At 43.9% G+C, this 20,862-nt stretch overlaps 1 protein-coding gene across 4 annotated transcripts in view; it reads left to right on the forward strand.

Annotated features, from left to right (window-relative positions):
• LOC129359816 (Fanconi anemia group A protein-like) overlaps positions 1-20,862 on the forward strand; it is a 35,722-nt gene that overhangs the window by 14,584 nt on the left and 276 nt on the right. The window contains exons 17-41 of one of the 4 annotated variants that reach the window (XM_055029741.1): positions 7,338-7,420; positions 10,253-10,313; positions 10,539-10,588; positions 10,692-10,762; positions 11,024-11,113; positions 11,186-11,298; positions 11,588-11,658; positions 11,890-11,989; positions 12,767-12,972; positions 13,062-13,158; positions 13,232-13,435; positions 14,138-14,211; positions 14,922-15,050; positions 15,473-15,560; positions 16,114-16,268; positions 16,346-16,451; positions 17,044-17,103; positions 17,177-17,281; positions 18,747-18,862; positions 19,739-19,889; positions 19,973-20,035; positions 20,107-20,200; positions 20,282-20,366; positions 20,521-20,656; positions 20,723-20,821. In XM_055029741.1, the coding sequence (XP_054885716.1) occupies positions 7,338-7,420; positions 10,253-10,313; positions 10,539-10,588; positions 10,692-10,762; positions 11,024-11,113; positions 11,186-11,298; positions 11,588-11,658; positions 11,890-11,989; positions 12,767-12,972; positions 13,062-13,158; positions 13,232-13,435; positions 14,138-14,211; positions 14,922-15,050; positions 15,473-15,560; positions 16,114-16,268; positions 16,346-16,451; positions 17,044-17,103; positions 17,177-17,281; positions 18,747-18,862; positions 19,739-19,889; positions 19,973-20,035; positions 20,107-20,200; positions 20,282-20,366; positions 20,521-20,656; positions 20,723-20,821 (2,607 nt within the window). Of the gene's footprint in view, positions 1-7,337; positions 7,421-10,252; positions 10,589-10,691; positions 10,763-11,023; positions 11,114-11,185; positions 11,299-11,587; positions 11,659-11,889; positions 11,990-12,766; positions 12,973-13,061; positions 13,159-13,231; positions 13,436-14,137; positions 14,212-14,921; positions 15,051-15,472; positions 15,561-16,113; positions 16,269-16,345; positions 16,452-17,043; positions 17,104-17,176; positions 17,282-18,746; positions 18,863-19,738; positions 19,890-19,972; positions 20,036-20,106; positions 20,201-20,281; positions 20,367-20,520; positions 20,657-20,722; positions 20,822-20,862 lie in introns of all 4 variants that reach the window. The other 3 variants (XM_055029723.1, XM_055029732.1, XM_055029750.1) reach the window with 3 other exon arrangements.

The following is a 20,862-nucleotide window of genomic DNA, read 5'->3' on the forward strand; positions in this document are numbered from 1 at the left end:
TGGATCTGGATTCTAAAATCCCCTGAGAGTATAGAGAAGAAATTACTCCAAAATGTTTGCAAGCTTTGCCAGAAGAAAGACGCATGGTTGAGGTTGCGAGGCGTCTGTCACACTGGACTGGAATCTCAGAGGAAAATTTTAGCTTGCGAGATTTTGAGAAGTGAACTCTGTTTATTACTTTAAACTGTACAAGCTGTAATCAGGCACATGGTGTACTTTGATGCATCCCACCATGAATCAACTTTGCTATCAAAGTTGCAACTTTACTTGCAACTTGTATGTAGCAAGTAGTACATACTTGCGTCCTCCTCCTGTAATGGAGGTTAAAATAAAATCACCTACCTTTTTTCAAGCTTTAATTCTCTGTCACATCACATTCACAATTTAACTCGCAAACTCTGGCTACTTCACAGGAAAAGTATTGCTTTTTTATATGCTATGATGTTTTCTAAATCCCATCATTTGTAATTTCCTCCTGCTGTTTCTCTGGATTGCATTGTCTGCCTTCCATTGATGAAGGTTTTTATTTTATCTCAGCTCAGAGTTGAGTTATTTCTTGTTCTGATCAGAATGGAATAGGTTTACTGACAGGAACTGAATCCTGTTTTCTGTCTGATGAGTTTTCAAAGATGGCGGACGGTGCGGAGTCCGGCTCGGGCGCTTCCTTCTCCATTCCTCCCCGAACTAAACCGCAGATCTACAAAACCACTGATGGAAAACTTATAGTAGAAGATGAGTTTTTAAATTTTCTTGTGGTCAAAATCAAGACTATGTGTCAGGAAGAGCTTGTGCTGCTTGCATCAAACACATTTGACTTTGAGTGGATTGAGTCCTCTAGAAAAGTACTGTTTGAACTGTGTTCCAACTCTAAGCAGCGATATACGGCCTTCAAAGGAAACCAGAAAGCTGCAAATGCCATAAAAAGCTGTTTAAAAGTTCTGAATGAGTGTGGGGAAGCTATTCCACGCTTTGTCTCTCACTTCCTGGATGAGCTGCCACCTGTGACGTTCAACAGCCTGGACGTCTCCAACTTACTCAGCAAGATAGAGCGCTTGCAGAGCGAGGTTTGTGCCCTAAAGCATACAGTATCACGCCAAGTGGATGTTGAAGAGAAGTTGCGTGAAGTTACCGCTACCATTGACCGCAGAGTTGCTGCAATGGAACGGCATTTGGTGTCTGGCGGTGGAGGATCCAGCAGTGTCGATGCGCCTGCTCTAGGAATGCCCAACGCTGGAGACATGAAATTGGCTGTGAACGTTTCTGAGGAGGTGGTGGCATGCATGGATTCTGTTTGCAACAAACTATGTTACCGCCGATAATGCGGCTTTGCCCGTGAATGGGACCTACACCAACTGTTCCAGGACTACTGACGAGCCTGTTGCGGTGAGTGATAAGCTAAGCTCTGCTGTGGATGAGCCTGCCAGCTCACCCACATGGAACTTGGTGGTGAAACAAGGCCGACGTAAGAGAACCGAGAGCCATCCAGCTCATCAAAATCGCCAAACTAAACCTGAGCGCAAAAGACCAGCGCCTATTATTGGCACTGGCGCACAAAGCACCATAAAAGTGGTAAAAACGAAGCTTGCCACTATTTTTGCAACTAGATTTGTGCCAGATCTAGATGACGAGACACTAACGAACTACCTTAAAGAAAAGCTTGGGCGTGATGTTGAGTGCCGGCGTATTGTCACTGGGAACACAAGATATAGTTCTTTTAAAGTCAGTGTGGAGTGTCAGAACGTTGCAGAAGTGTATAACCCAGAGCTGTGGCCAGAGGGTGCGGTGGTGCGCCGCTACTATGAGCCACGGAATAAACCTACAACGTCTGAAGGACCTGGGGTGAGCACCTCTAGTGATTCCAGAAGGATCGATGGGATGGCTGCAGTTACTTTCTCATAGACCAATTCATGCGTGTTATTTCTTACAATTGCCGGGGACTGCGTGTCGGTAATACAGCTGGAGATAAAGCACGACGTCTGGTTGTGGATAAACTGTTGCAAGAATGTGACGTTCTTTGTTTACAAGAGACTTTTTTATCAAAACAAGACTTGGGAAGTTTGAACTGTATTAATGATTGTTTCTGTGGAGCTGGTGAATCTACTGTGGACCTTTCTATGGGTATAGTGAGGGGTCGAATCGCAGGAGGAGTAGCCATTCTATGGCACAAAAAGCTGGATCCAGTTTTAAATGTCATCAGAACCGGTGTTGACTGGTGTATTGCTGTTCATTTTAAAATCGAAAACAAAGAATTTATCATTATTAATGTTTATACACCATATGAGTGTCCTCAGAATGAAGACATTTATTTGAATAGACTTGCTTTCTTGAGCTCTTTTATTGATGACCATTGTTTTACCTCTGTGTATGTAGTAGGTGATATGAATGCAGATATATCTGATGAACATTCCTCATTTGCCAAACATATGCATCAGTTTTGTGATGATAATAGTTTATTATTGTCCAGTCAGCTCCTGCTACCTGCAGAAAGCTATACATATATAAGTGAAGCTTGGCATACAACGTCATGGCTTGACCATTGCATTAGCTCTGCTGATGCCCATACTGTTGTAAAATCATTAGAAATCCTATATGAGTATTCAATGTCGGATCATGTCCCATTTTTAATGATGTTGGATATTAAAAATCTCCCAGAGTTTATACGGGGGGCAAATAGTGCTCCTACATTTAAAATTAACTGGTCCACACTTTCTAAAGATGACTTACTCGTATATCGTATGAAAACTGATCTTCTTTTGAGTAAAATAAATCTTCCTCTTCCAGCTATTACGTGCTCAGATGTTAATTGCAGTGATATTTCTCACTGTACTGACCTCCATACTATGTATGATGGCATTGTGGATGCTTTGTACCAGAGCACAAGACCATACCTTACATACAGAAGGACTAATAGCATCAGGCCAGGCTGGAATAAACATGTGTCAGGATGCCGTGCAGAAGCTAAACAGGCATATAAAATGTGGGTACAGGCAGGTAAACCAAGACATGGGACTATCTTAGATTATAAAAAACTCACCAGTGCAAAGTTTAAATATGCCATTCGATACATCTCCAAATGTGAACAGAATATGAGAGCAGACTCCATGGCTGAAAAACTGCTTTGTAATGACACCACTGGCTTTTGGAATGATGTTAGAGCCTTAAACAGGTCTGCTGCATTACTCCCCAATACCATAGAGGGCATATCTGGGGCTCATAATATAGCTGATCTATGGAGACAGCACTATTCTGCCTTATTTAACTGTGTACAAAATGAACCCTATGGACTGGGAAACATTGCTAAGAATGATGTGGTTATAATAACCCCTAGTGAAATTCAGCAGGCTATAGTAAATTTGTGTGAGAATAAAGCAACAGGTTCTGATGGCATTGCAGCAGAACATTTGAAATATGCTAGCCAACAAGTGTCTGTGCTGCTTGCAATGTGTTTTTCTGGGTTTATGACCCACGGGCAGTTGCCTGATTCCTTACTATCTGTTACCCTTGTGCCAGTAATTAAGGACAAAACTAATAAGGTTGGCAGCCTTGATAACTACAGACCCATAGCTTTGGCTAGTGTGTTATCTAAAGTATTAGAAAAAATTTTGCTTGGTCGGCTTAATCAGTTTATTAGTACAACAGATAATCAATTTGGTTTTAAAGCCAAGCTGGGAATGGATTTCTGTATTTACGGCCTGAAAGAAGCTGTAAGAACATACTTAAGGAAAAATTCATCTGTGTTACTTGGGTTTATTGATGCCTCTAAGGCCTTTGATCGTGTTAACCACAATAAGTTATTTGACAAATTAAAAAAAAGAGGTGTTTCAGATATTATTATACGAATTTTAGTTTACTGGTACTCTAACCAGAAAATGCATGTAAAATGGGGAGATAACATCTCTGCTTCCTTTGGTGTTAGTAATGGTGTGCGGCAGGGTGGGCTTCTTTCACCTGCCCTGTTTAACTTGTATATGGATGACCTATCAAAAGAAATGAACCTCTGTAAAACCGGGTGTATGATTGGTGATACTTTGGTCAATCACTTCATGTATGCTGATGACCTGGCTGTTCTCTCACCCAGTAGTGCTGGTTTTCAGCAGTTATTGAATATCTGCTCTGATTATGGGTTGAGATTTGATGTGCAGGATAATGCTAAGAAAACTGTTGTACTAGTTTGTAGAACTAAAGCCGACAAACAACTCTGTTTCCCTGATTTTTTTCTGTCAGGGCAAAAGTTAGATGTTTGTTCCAAAACTAAGTATCTGGGTCACTACATCACAGACCAGCTCTCTGATGATGATGACATCTATAGGCAGTGTCGCATGTTATACGCCCAGGCAAACGTTTTGGGGAGGAAATTTCATATGTGCTCTGATGAGGTAAAAATAAGCCTGTTTAAAGCTTACTGTACATCCTTGTATACAGCTCCTTTGTGGTGCAAATTTAAAAAAACTAGTATGCAGAAGCTTAAGGTTGCTTATAATGACTCTTTGAGAATTTTGATCAAGAAACCCAGGTTCAGCAGTGCAAGTCAAATGTTCTGTAACGCACATGTCAGAACATTTCAGGCCCTTTTGAGAAATCTGATATACAAGTTTATGTGTCGTTTGGGTAACTCACCGAACAATCTTCTTGTAATGTTCTCACAGCCTTCTGTTAGTGCGCTAAGATACCAGTCGGCTCTTTGGAAACATTGGTATACAAGTCTTCTATAAGATTTATATTTATATTTCTTATGACTACTTATTGTATTTTATTTTTCATTTTCTCTTGTTTTTTTATGTTGTGTTGTTGTGTATCTTGTGGACCATGAGTCTATTGAATAAAGTAAAAATAGGCTGCTGCTTTTCAAGCATCTCCATCAGGTTAAAGCAGGAAAACATCTAGATCGCTGCACTAGATGGTCTGTCACCTCCCAGTGACTCGGTGTTGGAAATCGCTCACAATTTGTCATCAGTTTTTAGAAATATATAAAACAATCATTTATTATTTAAGAGGTGAGTATTTTCTACCGTTCAATCAGTTAATGGCCAAAAGGAATTCATTTTCCAGTCTGTTGCCATTAAAATCCCAACTTTGACAGGAATCTGGTTCTTTGATGGGTTTTGGTTTGAAAGGAATCGAATAAAATATACTTTATTGATTGTCAATGGGAAATTACTTATTCGTTGACAAGCTACTCCATCAAAGGCGTTAAATATTAATAACACAAATATTACCATAACAGAGTTTCTAAAATATATATACAAGAGTGATGCAAGTAATGCAATATGACTGAATGTAAATAAATTTAATAACAACCATGCTCATGAAAATATGTGCACAGGCCTAAATCCCAGGAGGGGTCGCAGGGTCCGGATCCCCCAAATCTCAGAAAAGTCTAGATCGGGGTGGGCAATTCTGGTCCTGGAGAGCCGGTGTCCTGCAACTCTTGGATGTCTCCTTGGTCCAACACAGCTGAATTAAATCACTGAATCACCTCCTCAGTAGCAGCTCTCCAGAATCCTGCTAATGACCTCATTATTTGACTCAGGTGTGTTGTAGAGATGCGTCTAAAGGTTGCAGGAGACCTTCAGGCCTGGAGTTGCCCATCCCTGGTCTAGATCATTGAAGAAACATTTTCATTTAAACAACTTCAATATGAAAAGCCAAACAAAACAAGGAACAAAGTAAATCTGCCATTTATCTCAGAAAAAAATAAGAATGAATTTTTAGGTCCCCCCTACCATTATTAGAACAATGGTTCAGTCCAAAGTGTGGGCGGAGCAACATGGTGGTCAGAGCTAGCTGCTAGCTGTTAGCTGTGACTGCATCACTAACATGAAGCCCTCTTGATCTAACAAAGATCAGACTGCAGTTTATTTTATTACTTTGACTGATTCATGATGAGCTGCCTCATTAGCAAAACTGCTTCACAGACTGGAGCTTTTTTGTCAAAGGCAGCAAACATTCATATTTACTTCCAGTTAATTAGAAGAGTTTGAAACGGGACGAGTTGAGCAAGTGGACCAGCTCAGAGTGGGAGCCCAAAACAGAAGAATCAGAAAGTTATGTTTTTATTTCTCACCGTCTTCATCATAGAGCCTTGAAAACCACAAAATAAAATCTGAATATTTTTCTGTATAAACCCTGGTGCTTTAAATGTTACGTTTAAGTTATAGTACTCCCCAGATATTCATTTCCATCTACATGGCAAAACTAAATAAGGCTTAAAAATAAAGCAGCTAATCAAGTTATAATTTAAACAGCTCATAACTTGTATTGGGATCCATTTCAATAAAAAGAGCTGTTACTCATTAAGGTTCTGTTTTATTTAGAACCTTAAATTGTTGGAAAGGTGTAGCAGAGATTAGATCAGTCAGACTGAACTAATCTCTATACAACAACAATTCAAATGTTGTTGTATAGAAGCAACATTTGAATTTTCATTTCTCTACAGGCTGCTTACTGAGAATAAAACATGTTTGATGTGCATTACTAGTCATGTTTGGTCCTGCAGCTTGAATGTGACTTAAAAACTTTCTAAACCACATTTTACGTTACATTTCACTGTAACTTTGCAGACGCCCTAAATATTGGTGTTAAGAAATGTTCCTGTTTATGGTCCCCCAGTAATGAGATGGGATTTACATCCTTGTGTTAATCTATAGACGAGTAGAATTAGAGTGAAGTAAGTGGAGGCAAAGCCTGATGGCTGAAGAGAGGAATGATTTCTATTGAGTCTCTGGCTAAAGCTGCTCCTGTATTTGCTCATGAAGTGGATGAGTCTCGTTGGACAAGGCAAACTGGACAGCATTCTTCTCTACAGAGTCCAGCTCCACTCCAACGAGGTCGCTGGCCTTGTGTACCCCATCAGTCTGTTCAGTCGGTTGGTGTCCTCCTCCTTCAGCCTGCTGCACCAGCACACCACAACACTGGCAACCAGACTCATAGAGCATTCTGAGCAAAGTCTGGCAGATGTTGAAGGACCTCAGCCATCTCAGAAAGTGGAGACAACTTTGGCCATTCCTGTCTTCAGTGTTCTTGACCCAGTTCAGTTTTATGTCAATGTGGAGTTGCAGATATTTATAAATCTCCACCATGTCCACTCTGACTCCCTGGATGGTTCAGCGGTCACCGGCATCCTGGTCGTCGTCCTCATATCTACCACCAGTTTGACGAAAATCCAATAATTTTAAATAAACTTAGAAAAAAGAGATTCAACACATGTAACAGTATTGTGGTTTTATTAATGTGAGAAGCCAACAAATAATTTAATTGTAGTAAAAACTCTAAAGAACAACATCACATCTGCAACAAAGGCTTTAGTGAAATAAATTGTGTGCTAATGTTCCACTCAGAGCCAAGCTGCACAGGACGTGGAGAAAGCTGTGTGTCTGTTTGAGAGCAGCGGCAGGATCCCTGCAGCAGTCATGGAGGCCAGGTGAGTCCCCTGTGTTGTAGATGATATACGAATTATTTATTATTGAGTATTTTATTGGAGCAGACCTCATTGTCAGAGGTTTGTCCTAAAACTGTAAAAAGAAGAAAAACACTGTAGGAAATATAAAACCACTTTTCCAGATTAATTTATTATTATTGACGGCGGCTTGGAATTAGTGAACATTCAGAATAGCACAAATATCAGTAAAGTTGTTTTACATTGTTTCCTTAATGGTAAAAAACTAATTGATTCAGTTTGTTTCAGTCCAAGTTACAATATTTTAAAAGACATGATTAACCATTGTGATAAAAATACAGAGTATTTATCAACATGGTGGATTCGGCTGCAGAAGGCCTAAACCTTAAGGTTTTCCTTAAACTGTAAATTTTCATTGAAAACAGAATTTAATGTACGAAAGACGAATGAAATCCCAACATTTCTGCCTGTTTTAGTGGCAGTTAGGGTTCACTCTGACTGGGGGCATCACGTTCTGACGCCCCCTATTCTTCACTTTGCAGTGAAGTAAGAATAGATTCCAGTTGATCATAACAATCAGCTGATCAGCTGCAGTCATGATTCCTGCAGCAGGTTTGACTGACAAACCAACAGTCCAGAACACTGCTGCTGGAGTTCTGACTAGATCCAGGAAGATAGAGACACCACCTGGTTCTACACCACCTGGTTCTACACCGTCTGGTTCTACACCACCTGGTTCTACACCACCTGGTTCTACACCATCTGGTTCTACACCGTCTGGTTCTACACCACCTGGTTCTACACCGTCTGGTTCTACACCGTGGTTCTACACCCGGTTCTACACCGTCTGGTTCTACACCACCCTGGTTCTACACCACCTGGTTCTACACCTGGTTCTACACCACCTGGTTCTACACCACCTGGTTCTACACCACCTGGTTCTACACCGTCTGGTTCTACACCACCTGGTTCTACACCACCTGGTTCTACACCACCTGGTTCTACACCGTCTGGTTCTACACCACCCGGTTCTACACCGTCTGGTTCTACACCACCTGGTTCTACACCGTCTGGTTCTACACCATCTGGTTCTACACCACCTGGTTCTACACCGTCTGGTTCTACACCGTCTGGTTCTACACCATCTGGTTCTACACCACCTGGTTCTACACCATCTGGTTCTACACCGTCTGGTTCTACACCACCCGGTTCTACACCGTCTGGTTCTACACCACCTGGTTCTACACCACCTGGTTCTACACCATCTGGTTCTACACCGTCTGGTTCTACACCACCTGGTTCTACACCGTCTGGTTCTACACCACCTGGTTCTACACCACCTGGTTCTACACCGTCTGGTTCTACACCGTCTGGTTCTACACCGTCTGGTTCTACACCCTGGTTCTACACCACCTGGTTCTACACCGTCTGGTTCTACACCGTCTGGTTCTACACCACCTGGTTCTACACCACCTGGTTCTACACCACCCGGTTCTACACCGTCTGGTTCTACACCGTCTGGTTCACACCACCTGGTTCTACACCTGGTTCTACACCGTCTGGTTCTACACCATCTGGTTCTACACCACTTGGTTCTACACCACCTGGTTCTACACCGTCTGGTTCTACACCACCTGGTTCTACACCGTCTGGTTGTACACCGTCTGGTTCTACACCATCTACACCGTCTGGTTCTACACCGTCTGGTTGTACACCGTCTGGTTCTACACCACCTGGTTCTACACACCTGGTTCTACACCGTCGTTTATACCACCTGGTTCTACACCACCTGGTTCTACACCGTCTGGTTCTACACCACTGGTTCTACACCACTTGGTTCTACACCACCTGGTTCTACACCGTCTGGTTCTACACCACTTGGTTCTACACCGTCTGGTTCTACACCGTGGTTCTACACCACCTGGTTCTACACCGTCTGGTTCTACACCACCTGGTTCTACACCACTTGGTTCTACACCGTCTGGTTCTACACCGTCTGGTTCTACACCACTTGGTTCTACACCGTCTGGTTCTACACCGTCTGGTTCTACACCGTCTGGTTCTACACCGTCTGGTTCTACACCGTCTGGTTCTACACCACTTGGTTCTACACCACCTGGTTCTGCAGTCCTTCACTGGGAGACTTTAATCTGCTTCTAGTCTATAAATCACTGGACGGATTAAAGATCTGATGCTACTGGATCAGCCTGCTAGTTCTGGTTCTGCTCTGAATCAGAACCAAACATGGAGAAGCAGCATTCAGCTTCTATGCACCACAGATCTGGAACAAATGCCCAGAAAACTGTATTTCTGTGTTTTTATGATGCAATGAACTCTGAACTGCCTTGTTGCTGAAATGTGGGAAAAATAAACTCCACTGTTTAAAAGATGGACGTAGAAACGCGGCGTGGAAATGAGAGAAAACCGTGATCAGTAACGTTGGATCACACAGAACCAGCTTCTGGAAAGTAACTGGATTATTCCCATCAACTAGATGATCATTTATATTCATAGATTTGTTTGACCCAATTACTACAGATGAAAACAGCGACGGTGCAAAGCAGTGGAATTTAAAATATTCTGTAATAAATATTTATTATGAAAGGATTTATGTTCACAGAATGGAATTGTTTTGTCTTCCTGGTTAGAAATCTGAGCTGAACTACATGTAGTCGGATCCTCAAAGCGTCCATGGAGCGATTTAAAAACCTCTGTGTCATTCTGATGTGAACTTTGACCTGGCCAGCACAGCCACACTAAAACATAGAAGAGTTAACATCAAACGAATCAAGATAAAATCTCCTTCCAGCTAAAGCTAACATCCCAGAACACTGACCGCAGTTTTTCCCTCCACAGCATTTTCCGGAGGCCGTATTTTCTAACTAGGTTCCTTCCTGCGCTGCTGAAGCCCAGAGCGGTGAGAACTTTCAGTGTGTTTGTCAGAGCGGTGGGAACTTTCAGTGTGTTTGTCAGAGCGGTGGGAACTTTCAGTGTGTTTGTCAGAGCGGTGGGAACTTTCAGTGTGTTTGTCAGAGCGGTGGGAACTTTCAGTGTGTTTGTCAGAGCGGTGGGAACTTTCAGTGTGTTTGTCAGAGCGGTGGGAACTTTCAGGGGGTTGAGCAGATTTTTCTCGTGCTTCCAGCTTCCTCTTGAAGCCGATGCTCAGATGAACTTCATTGAAGTTTTGAAACAGTGAGTTCTGCTTTTTCTTCAGTGACTGATGATTCGGCGTTTCTCCTCGTGGTTTACTGGGAGTTAAAGATTCCCAGCTGTCAAACTGGTTTGTTGTGTGCAGAGCAGAGAAGATCCCTGCTGCCCAGTATTCCCAGTATGTGGAGTCCTGTCAGAAGCGAAGGCAGCAGAGCGGTAAACGATAAAATGTATTCTTTAAACCGTCATTCCGACTGCGGCATCAATTCGGGTGTAAATATTTAGGATTAGAAGTAATAAATATTAAATTGTAAATTAAGTTCAGTAAATTTGGATGAAATTTTTTTCTTCAAATGTTCAGAGATGATTTGGTGCAGAGTTTCTTAGATTGGATTCGACTTTGCCAAGAGTTTATTAATGAATCGCCTTTCAGCGCTGACTAGATCCGCGGCTCATAGATCTGCTGTGATGTTTCAGGAAGCCCTCGGCGCCCCGGAGCCCCGCTGGCCGTTCTGCAGGAGCAACTGCAGGAGTTCACCCAACTGCTGGCAGCAGGACGGGACCCAGGTTCTGGATCATTAATTCGGTTTTGGTTCTTTAATCCAGTTCTTTCCCTTTAACCGGGTTCTGGTCCCTCAGAGTCGTTGGGCCTGCTGTCCAGGATTTCTCTCACCCTGAGTGTCATCTGTCCTGGTTCTGATGACCCGGTTGGATCGGCTGCCACACCGTCGCTGCCCGACCTCCATCTGAAGGTAAACCAGGTTCTGGTTCTGGACCATGATGGGTTAGCGATTCTGAAGTGTTTGTGTGGCAGAGTTGTCATCTTGCAATCGGAAGGTTGTAGGTTCGATTCCAGCTTCCTCCTGCCATATGTTGATGTGCCTCTGGGCAAGGCACTTAACCCTAAATTGCCTACCGGTCTGCGTATCGGTGTATGAATGTGTGTGTGAATGGGTGAATGTGACTATAGGGTAAAGCGCTTTGAGTGGTCAAAATGACTGGAAAAGCGCGATATAAGTTCAGTCCATTTACCATTTTTAGGTGGTTGATTTAATTCTGCGAAGTTTCTGCCAGAGCCTCCTGGTCGCTTCCAGAGGAAACCCTCCCAACAGGTGACTTCCTGTGACTTTCACATTAAAAGCTTTATTTACTGCAAATTGTTGCTTGGAGTTCTGATGATCGATCTGCAGTGATTTTGTCCTAATAGTTTTCTGTCAATGTTTCAGAAACTACATGAGTTTAGAATTAATCATATTTAATTAGTCGGTTTTGTCAACATGGAAAAGCAGCATTGATCAGAAATGTTCAATCAGAAATTGCTTAATTTTTCTGTCTGTTTCCAGACAGAGTGAGTGGGGCAGCAGGTTCGTCTGCTTGCTGCTCGATAACCGGCAGCTTCTGTCCAGCGTAATCCACAGACTGAAGGATCTGTTTCACCGACAGGTACTGTAATCCATATTATGGCTCAGCCAGGCCGCCGCTGACAAATGAATGTCTCACACAGTTCATTTGGACAAAAGCAATTCACAACAAATATGGTCTGAAGACGTTTCATGAAAAATAGTCGAATTAGTTGAGCTGTAAAAACAGATTGGATTCATCAGGTCCATTTAATCAGGTACTTTAATCTAGTACCGTATTTTCCGGACTATCAGTCGCATTTTTGGGGAAAATTTATTTGATTAAATCCAACACCAAGAACAGACATGTCATCTTGAAAGGCAATAAAATAAAAATAGAATAGAGGCAACAACAGGCCGAATAATTGTACGGTATGCTAACGTTACATGACAAACATGCCTGGTAAGTTAACATATTAAAAGTTATTCAGATAATTATAGCATAAATAACACGTTTACCAAACCATCTGTGTCTCTCCAGCTTCAGTGTTGCTTGTAAACAACTCTGCTAACTCTGGAGGTAGAATAACAGGCCTAGAGCGCCCTCTTGTGGTTTAGTGAGAAAATAACATGTGATAGGATATAATAATGTGTTCATAATTTAACACATAAGTCGCTCCAGAGTATAAGTTGCACCACTGGCCGAACAATGGAAAAAACTGCGACTTATAGTCCAGAAAATATGGTAATTTGTTTTCTATCAAATTAGCTGCAGAGTTTAACCCCTTAGTTGCCATGGTTACTGCGGTGTCCTCGACGGTTGTCTTGGGAACGTTGTCATGGTGATAGTTAAAGGGTTAACCCCGTCATCTGTCCTCAGGCAGCTTCTCTGAAACCTGCCCACATCCTGGGCCTGGCAGCCTTCATCGTCCACCTGCAGGCGGCCCAGCCGGGTCCGGCCCAGCCGGAACCGGGTCCGGCCCAGCCGGAACCGGGTCCGGCCCAGCCGGGTCCGGTTCCGGTAGAAGAGGCTCTGGATTTGGCCATGTTGAGCAGCAGTCGGAACAGCATGCTGTTGTCTGTCAGGTGAGATGGTCCAGTTAATCTAAAAACCAGTGAAACCAATAAACCTTCCAGTTTACATCCTGGGTATTAAAGCAGCTCTCTGTCCCCAGGCTGGCTGTGGCTGCTGTGTCCTATGGACTCTGCAGAGGACACTCTGCGTCTCCGCAGCGACTGCAGGACTTTATTCCAAGGAGCCTCTATAAGAAGGTCCCATCTATTTCTCTCTATTTGTCTTTCTCTCTCTCCCTCGTTCTTCATCAGTGGGCGTTTCCCTGTCCAGGTCCTGTACCTGGTCCCAAGGTTGTTCCCTGAGGCCAGGATACGTCCAGAGAGGCAGGACGGGGACGGTCCAACAAGCGGCCATCTTGGGGACGATCTGGCTCTGCTGTGGAGCTTCAATGATGGAACCAGCTGGTCGAAGTTGGTGTTGCATCTGTGGAGACACGCTGCCTTCCAGCAGCTGCAGCAACTGCAGCAGTACCAGGTTAGATCAATCTGGATCAATCCAGATCCATCTGATCAATCTGGATCAGTCTGGATCCATCCGGATCAGTCCGGATCCATCTGGATCAGGTTCTTCTTTGCTCAGCTGGAGATTCCCCATCTTCAGTGTTTGTATCCAACCAGCAGGTTCAGTGTTTCAGACAAGAGGATGAGGATGATGAAGGCTAAACCGATGAACTGCTGCCAGTGAATCAGTTAATCTCCTGGATTTAATCTCTGTTCATGTGAAGGAACAAAGCGGCTGATTGGAGGAGAATGTCTTGCTCAGGTCAAAGGTCAAAGTAGAACAGGCTGACTGGGTCCAGAAGTTGTTAGACCCCCTGGTTCCGACCCGGTTCTGCAGAACCTGTAGACCCTTGTAGCAGCAGAACCGGAACCAGACCAGATTGGACAGTCGTGATCTGGTCCAATCAGGCTGGATCGGGTCAGAACCAGGTGGTATCATGATGTGGGCGACATTTTCCTGGCAGACTCGGACCCGTCGGAACCAGCCGAGAGTTTGGACCCATTTATTGATGGGAATCTGAGCTTAACTCATTCATCTGAAGCGTTTTCAATAACTGCTGAGTGACTGTATAATGTTTATTAATGTTTTGTTAATGGTCTTAGTGACGTTGTATTAATGACTTCTTAAAGATGTAATAATGTTTTATGATGTTTAATATCTGCTCTTTGTGTGTAGTTGTGTTTTTCAGAGTGGCTGCATGAAGAGCTCAGAGTCCAGAGAAACTCGGATGTTTTGTCGGACGCAGAGCGGTGAGATTAAAAACTCCGTAAAATCATCCACCAGTTTGTTCCTCATCGCAAATAAAATAAGAAATCGGTGAACAGTGAGCTCTGGTGGAAACAATTAAATCCATGTTTATTGACATTTCAACTAAAAAATGTTGGAAATTATTTTGATCTCAGTTATGAAGTTAAAAACCTTCTTCAGAAAAGATTCCTGGTTCCTGATGGAAGGCCTCCTAACCCATCAGGCTAATCTGTAGCGACCTCCACCAGAACCAGGACTGGACTTGAACTGGACCGCTCCACACTTTTAATATTACTTTTAAAAATTGCTTTGAGCTTTAAAATTGTTGGTCTGAACTCCATGCAAACAGCTTCAGTTAAAGAAAAACAAAAAAAAACTTTTTTATTCTCATTTTTGAAGCTTGAACTAAACTATTTCTACTTGATAAACACACAAATGTTTGTTTACTCTTTTTAGTTTATGTCCCAATTATTGATTACCGTAATATCGATTAATTCTTTATGCCCAGGAATAATCAATATCATCCACAACAATAAACCTGAACAAACCGTCAGATTCATGGTTTGATCTTTAGCTAAAACAAAGAGATTGTTTTTGTTTTTTTATTGTAAGGTTTTATTTCTGTTGTTAAATTGTTTACGTCAGTAATTTCTGATCACTTCCTGGAATGCTTCAGAAACCTCTGAATGCTCTGCTGTCCATCTCCCTGCAGGCATCAGTACCAGCAGTGGGCCTGCTGGGAGCTTTATCTGCCCCGGCCAGAGGAGCAGGGAGGCTGTGGCGGTGACCCCAGGGCGCTCTGCTCCCGTCTGCTGACCGCCATCATGGAGCCGCCGCCCAGGTGCCAGCGACACTCACGACTCGTCACAAACCTGAACCTGAAATAGTCAATGACCTGCTGGGTTTTATTCTGCTTTGGGTTTTAAATGTTGCGGAATGTTTTACTGTTTTTTGGAATCAGAAATGGACCTGAAACGCCAGATGAATAAAGATAAACTTAGAGATGAAATATCTGGACGTCATTCTGGGATTAAAACAAAGCAGCAATAAATTATTGGAGTTCCTGAAGCTTCCGGTTTGAGTCTGAAACATCTACGATAAATTTCTACTTTATAGTGAACATCAGGAGCTTATTGGTTTCATGAGACGTTTGTTTAAGGTTCATGTGTTTGTTCAAGGCTCAAAATGAACACAGATGAAAGAAGTGCATATTTTATAATGTTTCTTCAGTAATTTGATTGCTATTCATTTATCTGATGTTAGTAGGGAGATGAACCTGGAAAACCTGGACTTTTCTCCAGGATCGTCTGGGACTGGAACCTGTTTGCCAGACCTGCTGTCCAGATTACAGGTGAGTATCTCGGCTAGCGATGCTCACAGTTGGCATCACATAGTAGAACTCCATGCTGTTCAGAGGAGCTACAATTGTGAAAAACTGAAAAAACGTTCGATTTAACAAAGTTTCTGGTCTGAAAAATATTTCTATCCCATGTGTCTGTCTACATGGTAAATATCTACGTCTCTGAAGACGAAGCGCTGCAGTCGGTTCCCACAAGTTCAGTTAATATCTGCCAGTCGACTCTTTAAGGAGTTGTAACATAAAGAAAACGCTGAAGAGACAAACTGAGTTTATTCTTTGCAGCAAAGAAGAGTTTACTCACATCTTGTACAAAACGCAGCTCTGGAAAACAAAGATTACACATTTTTACACTTAATAGTTCCTTCATGTTTCTGTTATTCATATCACGGAAGATATGACAGAAAACACTCCAAACACATCAGAAAAATTACAAAACCATAAATCTTTCACAAAACGCTGACATGCAGGATTTATAAAGAAACATTCACCACCAGTTACTTGCTGGTTCTGCTGGCTTGGATGGTTTTGCTGGTTCCGCCCTCAGGAGCTGGTCTACGAGGCTCAGGTCGGTGAACTCTGGGGTCGCCGTGTGGGTCTGGGGGACTTCCTGCTCCGGGTCGTGGCTGAGAAATGCGCCGCCTCCTCTAGCAGCGTCTCCACCAGGCTCAGCCTGCAAAGGACCATGGAGACCTGGAACAGGTGCTGCTCACGCAGGTGACACCTGTGGACAGGTGATACTGGTCTGACACTCAATGCTGGCTGTGTGTGTGTGTCAGGGTGCTCCTGGCGCTGCCACCTGTGATGTTCTTCAAAATAAAGACTGAAGCAGGGCAGAGCACTGTAGACTGTAGCGAGCTGCTGCAGCACATCACACAGCTTCAGGTAAGCTACAGGCTAGCTGGCAGTTAGCCGCAGATCAGCTACAGGCTAGCCGGCAGTTAGCCGCAGTTAAGCTACAGGCTAGCCGGCAGTTAGCCGCAGTTAAGCTACAGGCTAGCCGGCAGTTAGCCGCAGGTAAGCTACAGGCTAGCTGGCAGTTAGCTGCAGGTAAGCTACAGGCTAGCCGGCAGTTAGCCTCAGGTAAGCAACAGGCTAGCTGGCAGTTAGCTGCAGGTAAGCTACAGGCTAGCCGGCAGTAAGCCGCAGGTAAGCTACAGGCTAGCCGGCAGTTAGCCACAGGTAAGCTACAGGATAGCCGGCAGTTAGCCGCAGGTAAGCTACAGGCTAGCTGGCAGTTAGCTGCAGGTAAGCTACAGGATAGCCGGCAGTTAGCCGCAGGTAAGCTACAGGCTAGCTGGCAGTTAGCTGCAGGTAAGCTACAGGCTAGCCGGCAGTTAGCCGCAGTTAAGCTACAGGCTAGCCGGCAGTTAGCCACAGGTAAGCTACAGGATAGCCAGCAGTTAGCTGCAGGTAAGCTACAGGCTAGCCGGCAGTTAGCCGCCACTGCTTCAGCTTCCGTCTCCAACTTTTTCAGAGGAAGGCGTGTCCTCCAGCCAGCGCGCTGCCCTGCGCAGTGACAGTTCATCTCTTGAAGGTGAGTCGCTGCTCCAAGCCTGAAGGTCCTGCAGGAACCAGAACCAGAATCAGAACCTGTTTCATCTCTGCAGGGTCTGCTCTTTGCTGCGGGACAGTGTGGACATCCAGCAGCAGAAGTGGACCGGGTCTGGTCCCTGATGAGCGCCTCCTGTCCTCTCCTCCTCGTCTCTGCAGTGGTACGCTTTGGTTTTTGTGCCTCTTTTTCAGATTGTAGTCATTTCTCCTGACCAGCAGGGGGCCACAGTGGAGAGGAAAACTCTTAAAGGTCCTGTCCATAACTTTTATAAAATGTTTATCCATATTTATTGAAAGTGTCTCCTTGTTGTGACAGTTAGAGAGATAATCTGTGAACAATTTAATCTCCTCCATGAGCTGCTATTACCATCTGAACCAATCAGAGCCAGGAGGCGGGTCTTACCGCTATCAGTCATCTTCGTATACTGGCAGAAAATCAACCTTCTGTTAAATTTTTCACTGGAACGGTAAGTTGTCATGGATGGCATTGCTAACTAGCCAAGTGTTCATGGCAGGCTCTTCTGACAGGAAAAGCTGCAGCGCTGCATAGAGCAAGGGGACGGTAAGAGCAGCATAGACCCAGGAATGGTTGACAGCACCAAGACCCTCCCACTGGCTCTGATTGGGTGTTTCTAACAGAGATTTCTGTAGTTAACCTGGAAGTTTCACAGATGATCTCTCATATTAAACAGTTGAACAAGTTTTTAATGATTTCTTTTCACTGTGCTACCAAGGTATGTGAATTTTTGTCTTTGAATTGTAAGCAGCAGATTAGTGCAATGGCCAGATCAAAAAGCAGGGGAAGAACGCTCCCGTTTGACTGATTATTATGAAGGTACTGTGTTACCAAATCACCTGGACCCTCTCCATCCTTCAGACGGTTTCCTGGGATAAAGAACTGCTCTGGCTCTTTATTGTATTCGGTGGACAGTGAAGGAATCTCTCTAGAAGGAGATTCTGGAAAAATGATCCGTAGGCTGATTGTAAAACCTCTCAATCAAAACAAACTGAATGGATACAGATACAGCTTGGAGAACTCACCTCTCCTTAATGCCTGAAATCAAGCCTGAATGGAAATGATAGTATAAAACATGCAGATTTACAATGGAGAACCCTTCATGGTATTGTAGCTGTAAACTCTTTTGTTTCTGTTATTAACCCTCCTGGGAACAGAGAAACAGTTTCATTGTTTTTCTGTTTGTCTTTCAGCTTTTGTGCTTTTTAAATGATCTTCAACAGATGTGGGGAAGCTTTGACTAAACATTTTTGTGATTTTAAATCTACACGTCAAAAAGAATAAATGTCAGGCTAAAATGATGTATACATAAGCAGAAAGAGGAAGAGTTGAATATTGATGTGGTTTCCTTATTTAGCATGGTAAAATCTTGGCTGTTGCTTGAATTAAATTACTATATTTCAGTCTCAGACTTGGATTCATTTTGTCACCTCTGGGGTTTTGGAGAAGTCATTTGTAGTGTGGTTGACGAACTCATTTTTGGACGGATGTGAATGTAATTTATTCTGTTATGTTTCTTTGATTTCTGTTCTATTTTTTATTTATGTGGCTTATTTATTTAAAAATAAATGAATGATTAAAAATCAATATCTTTTTCTCTGTCTCTCTAGCGTTGGTGGCAGCAGATTTCTCCGGTTCTGGTTTCACTCTGGACCCGCCTCCAGGATGCAGAACCTTTTCCAGAGCAGCTGCAGCTCCTCTCAACCTGCCGACTCTGGGCCTGCAGGTAGAACCCGACCCGACCCAAAACCCGGTTCCCCCAACTCGCCAAGACCACAGATACCATGCAGGAACGTCTTCTGAACCATCTAAACCAGAATTTCTCAAACTTTGTCAGGCCAAGAATCGGATCACTTGACCCTTTAACAAACGCCGAGCCCTAAATTAACCACAACATCTAATTTATACAACCTGAAATGTTTGTCCAGGACAGTGACTCACTTAGTCAAGAAGTTCTCCTTGGGACTTTTGTGTTGTTTTCATTGTGAAACGTGTGGTTTCTAAGCTTTAAAATTTTGTCAAACACATGGAAAGTAAAAAAGAAGTGCAATTCTACCAAGTACTGTGTGCAAAACATTTAGGTCTTTTAGTAATTTAGAAACAAAATTAAAGAAAAATAGACTTGATTTGCTTTGGCAGAAACAAAAATCCTCTTCTGCACCATTAATCATAAAAATATACACCCACTTATTTATCTATTGTTTTTAACTAATGTTAATCATTTTAATTTAAAAAGTAATAATATAACAGTAGTAATATTATAACAACAGACGCGAGTCCTACATTTCACGGAATAGAGTCGATTAAAAGAATCAAACTTCAGCAGGTGTAACTCAGAAATTCTCCAGGACTTGTTTTCTTCCTCAAAATAAAAGACTTCAGCTTTTCTTTTGAGCAGCCGGTCTTCAGCCACTTTCCATGCTTGTTTTTAGCTGCAGTCATCGCTGAGCTTCTTGTAGCGTCGCATTTCAGCTGACGTCACGGCTAATCAACGGCTGTTTCCATGCAGTACCTGTTGGACCACTAGGGGCGCCCGCGGTCCAGTTTGAGAAAGACTGGCCTACATGGACCGGCCTCAATGTTGTTCTGTTGTCTTTTGCAGTCTGAGAGTAGGTCCGGTTCTGGTCCAGATCCCTCCGGGTCCGGTTCTGGTCCAAGCCGCCAGCCTGCATGGCGCCTTCAGAGGCGGGGCGGAATGCCAGCAGAACTTCAGAGAGGTTCTGGATGGACTGAGAGAGGCTGAGAACCAGCAGGTGAGAGTCTGACCGGGTTTGTTGTAATTGGGTCAGAACCGACCCAATTACAACAATCTGAAGGTTCTGCTCCCACCCTCCAGGTTCTAGTTTCTCTGCTCTTTCTTTTTGTGACGGACTTCTTGTCAGAACTTCTGGATCCTCAGGTGGGTCCAGTCCAACAGAACCGACGTTCTGCTCTGCTGAATCATTCTGGCTCATTGGTTTCTCTCTGCAGGAGAAAAGTTCTGGAAGGTCCAAATGGTTCTGCTCAGAACTTCTGGGGGTTCTGGTGCACTCGGCTGAGTGGCTGCTGCTCTTCGGGTCCAACGGTATCGTTTACTTGGGCTGCTCCGGATCTCCGGCTCTGGATGTTCTGTAGCCTAAAGATCTGTGCTGTTGATGTTCTCCAGAACCCGACCTGGAACTGGAACCGGACCCGGTCACGCTGACGGTCTCTGATGTTTGCAGCCGGTTAATGCCCTGGGCAGTCTGCAGGTAAACCGACCCATTTCCCGCGGCGGTTTGGTTCTGCTGGGGAACCGGGCTCTTTATCTCCTTTCCTTCCTCCTGAATCAGCGTAAAAAACTTAAACGTTTCGACATGTAAACTTATTGTAAGGGTGTACTTACTTTTTTTTCCATGTTCTCAGTTTGCTGCAGCAGCAGAGCGCCGCCTTCCACCAGAGGGCGCTGCGTTGCCCCGGGTTTCTCCACAGCACCACCCTGTGGTACCTGGCAGCGCTGCGGCTCTTCCTGGACGGAGAGGCACCCGCCTCGGCATGCCAGGTGAATGAGGTTCTGTCCGGACACAGAACCATCAGAACCAACTCTAACTGTGGTCCGGTTCTGCAGGCGGAACCGACCCGGGTTCTGGACTGCATCAAGCAGTTTGTCCTAAGTTTGATCCAGCAGGCGCCGGCAGCGGCCATGAGCTGCAGCCAGTGGAGACAGGTAAGCTCCTGACCCGGCCCGGCCCGACCCGGCCCGGCCCG

This window comes from Poeciliopsis prolifica, unplaced genomic scaffold (genome assembly GCF_027474105.1).
Source record: "Poeciliopsis prolifica strain line A6 unplaced genomic scaffold, Auburn_PproV2 SCAFFOLD001, whole genome shotgun sequence".
Classification (NCBI taxonomy): Eukaryota; Metazoa; Chordata; class Actinopteri; order Cyprinodontiformes; family Poeciliidae; genus Poeciliopsis; species Poeciliopsis prolifica.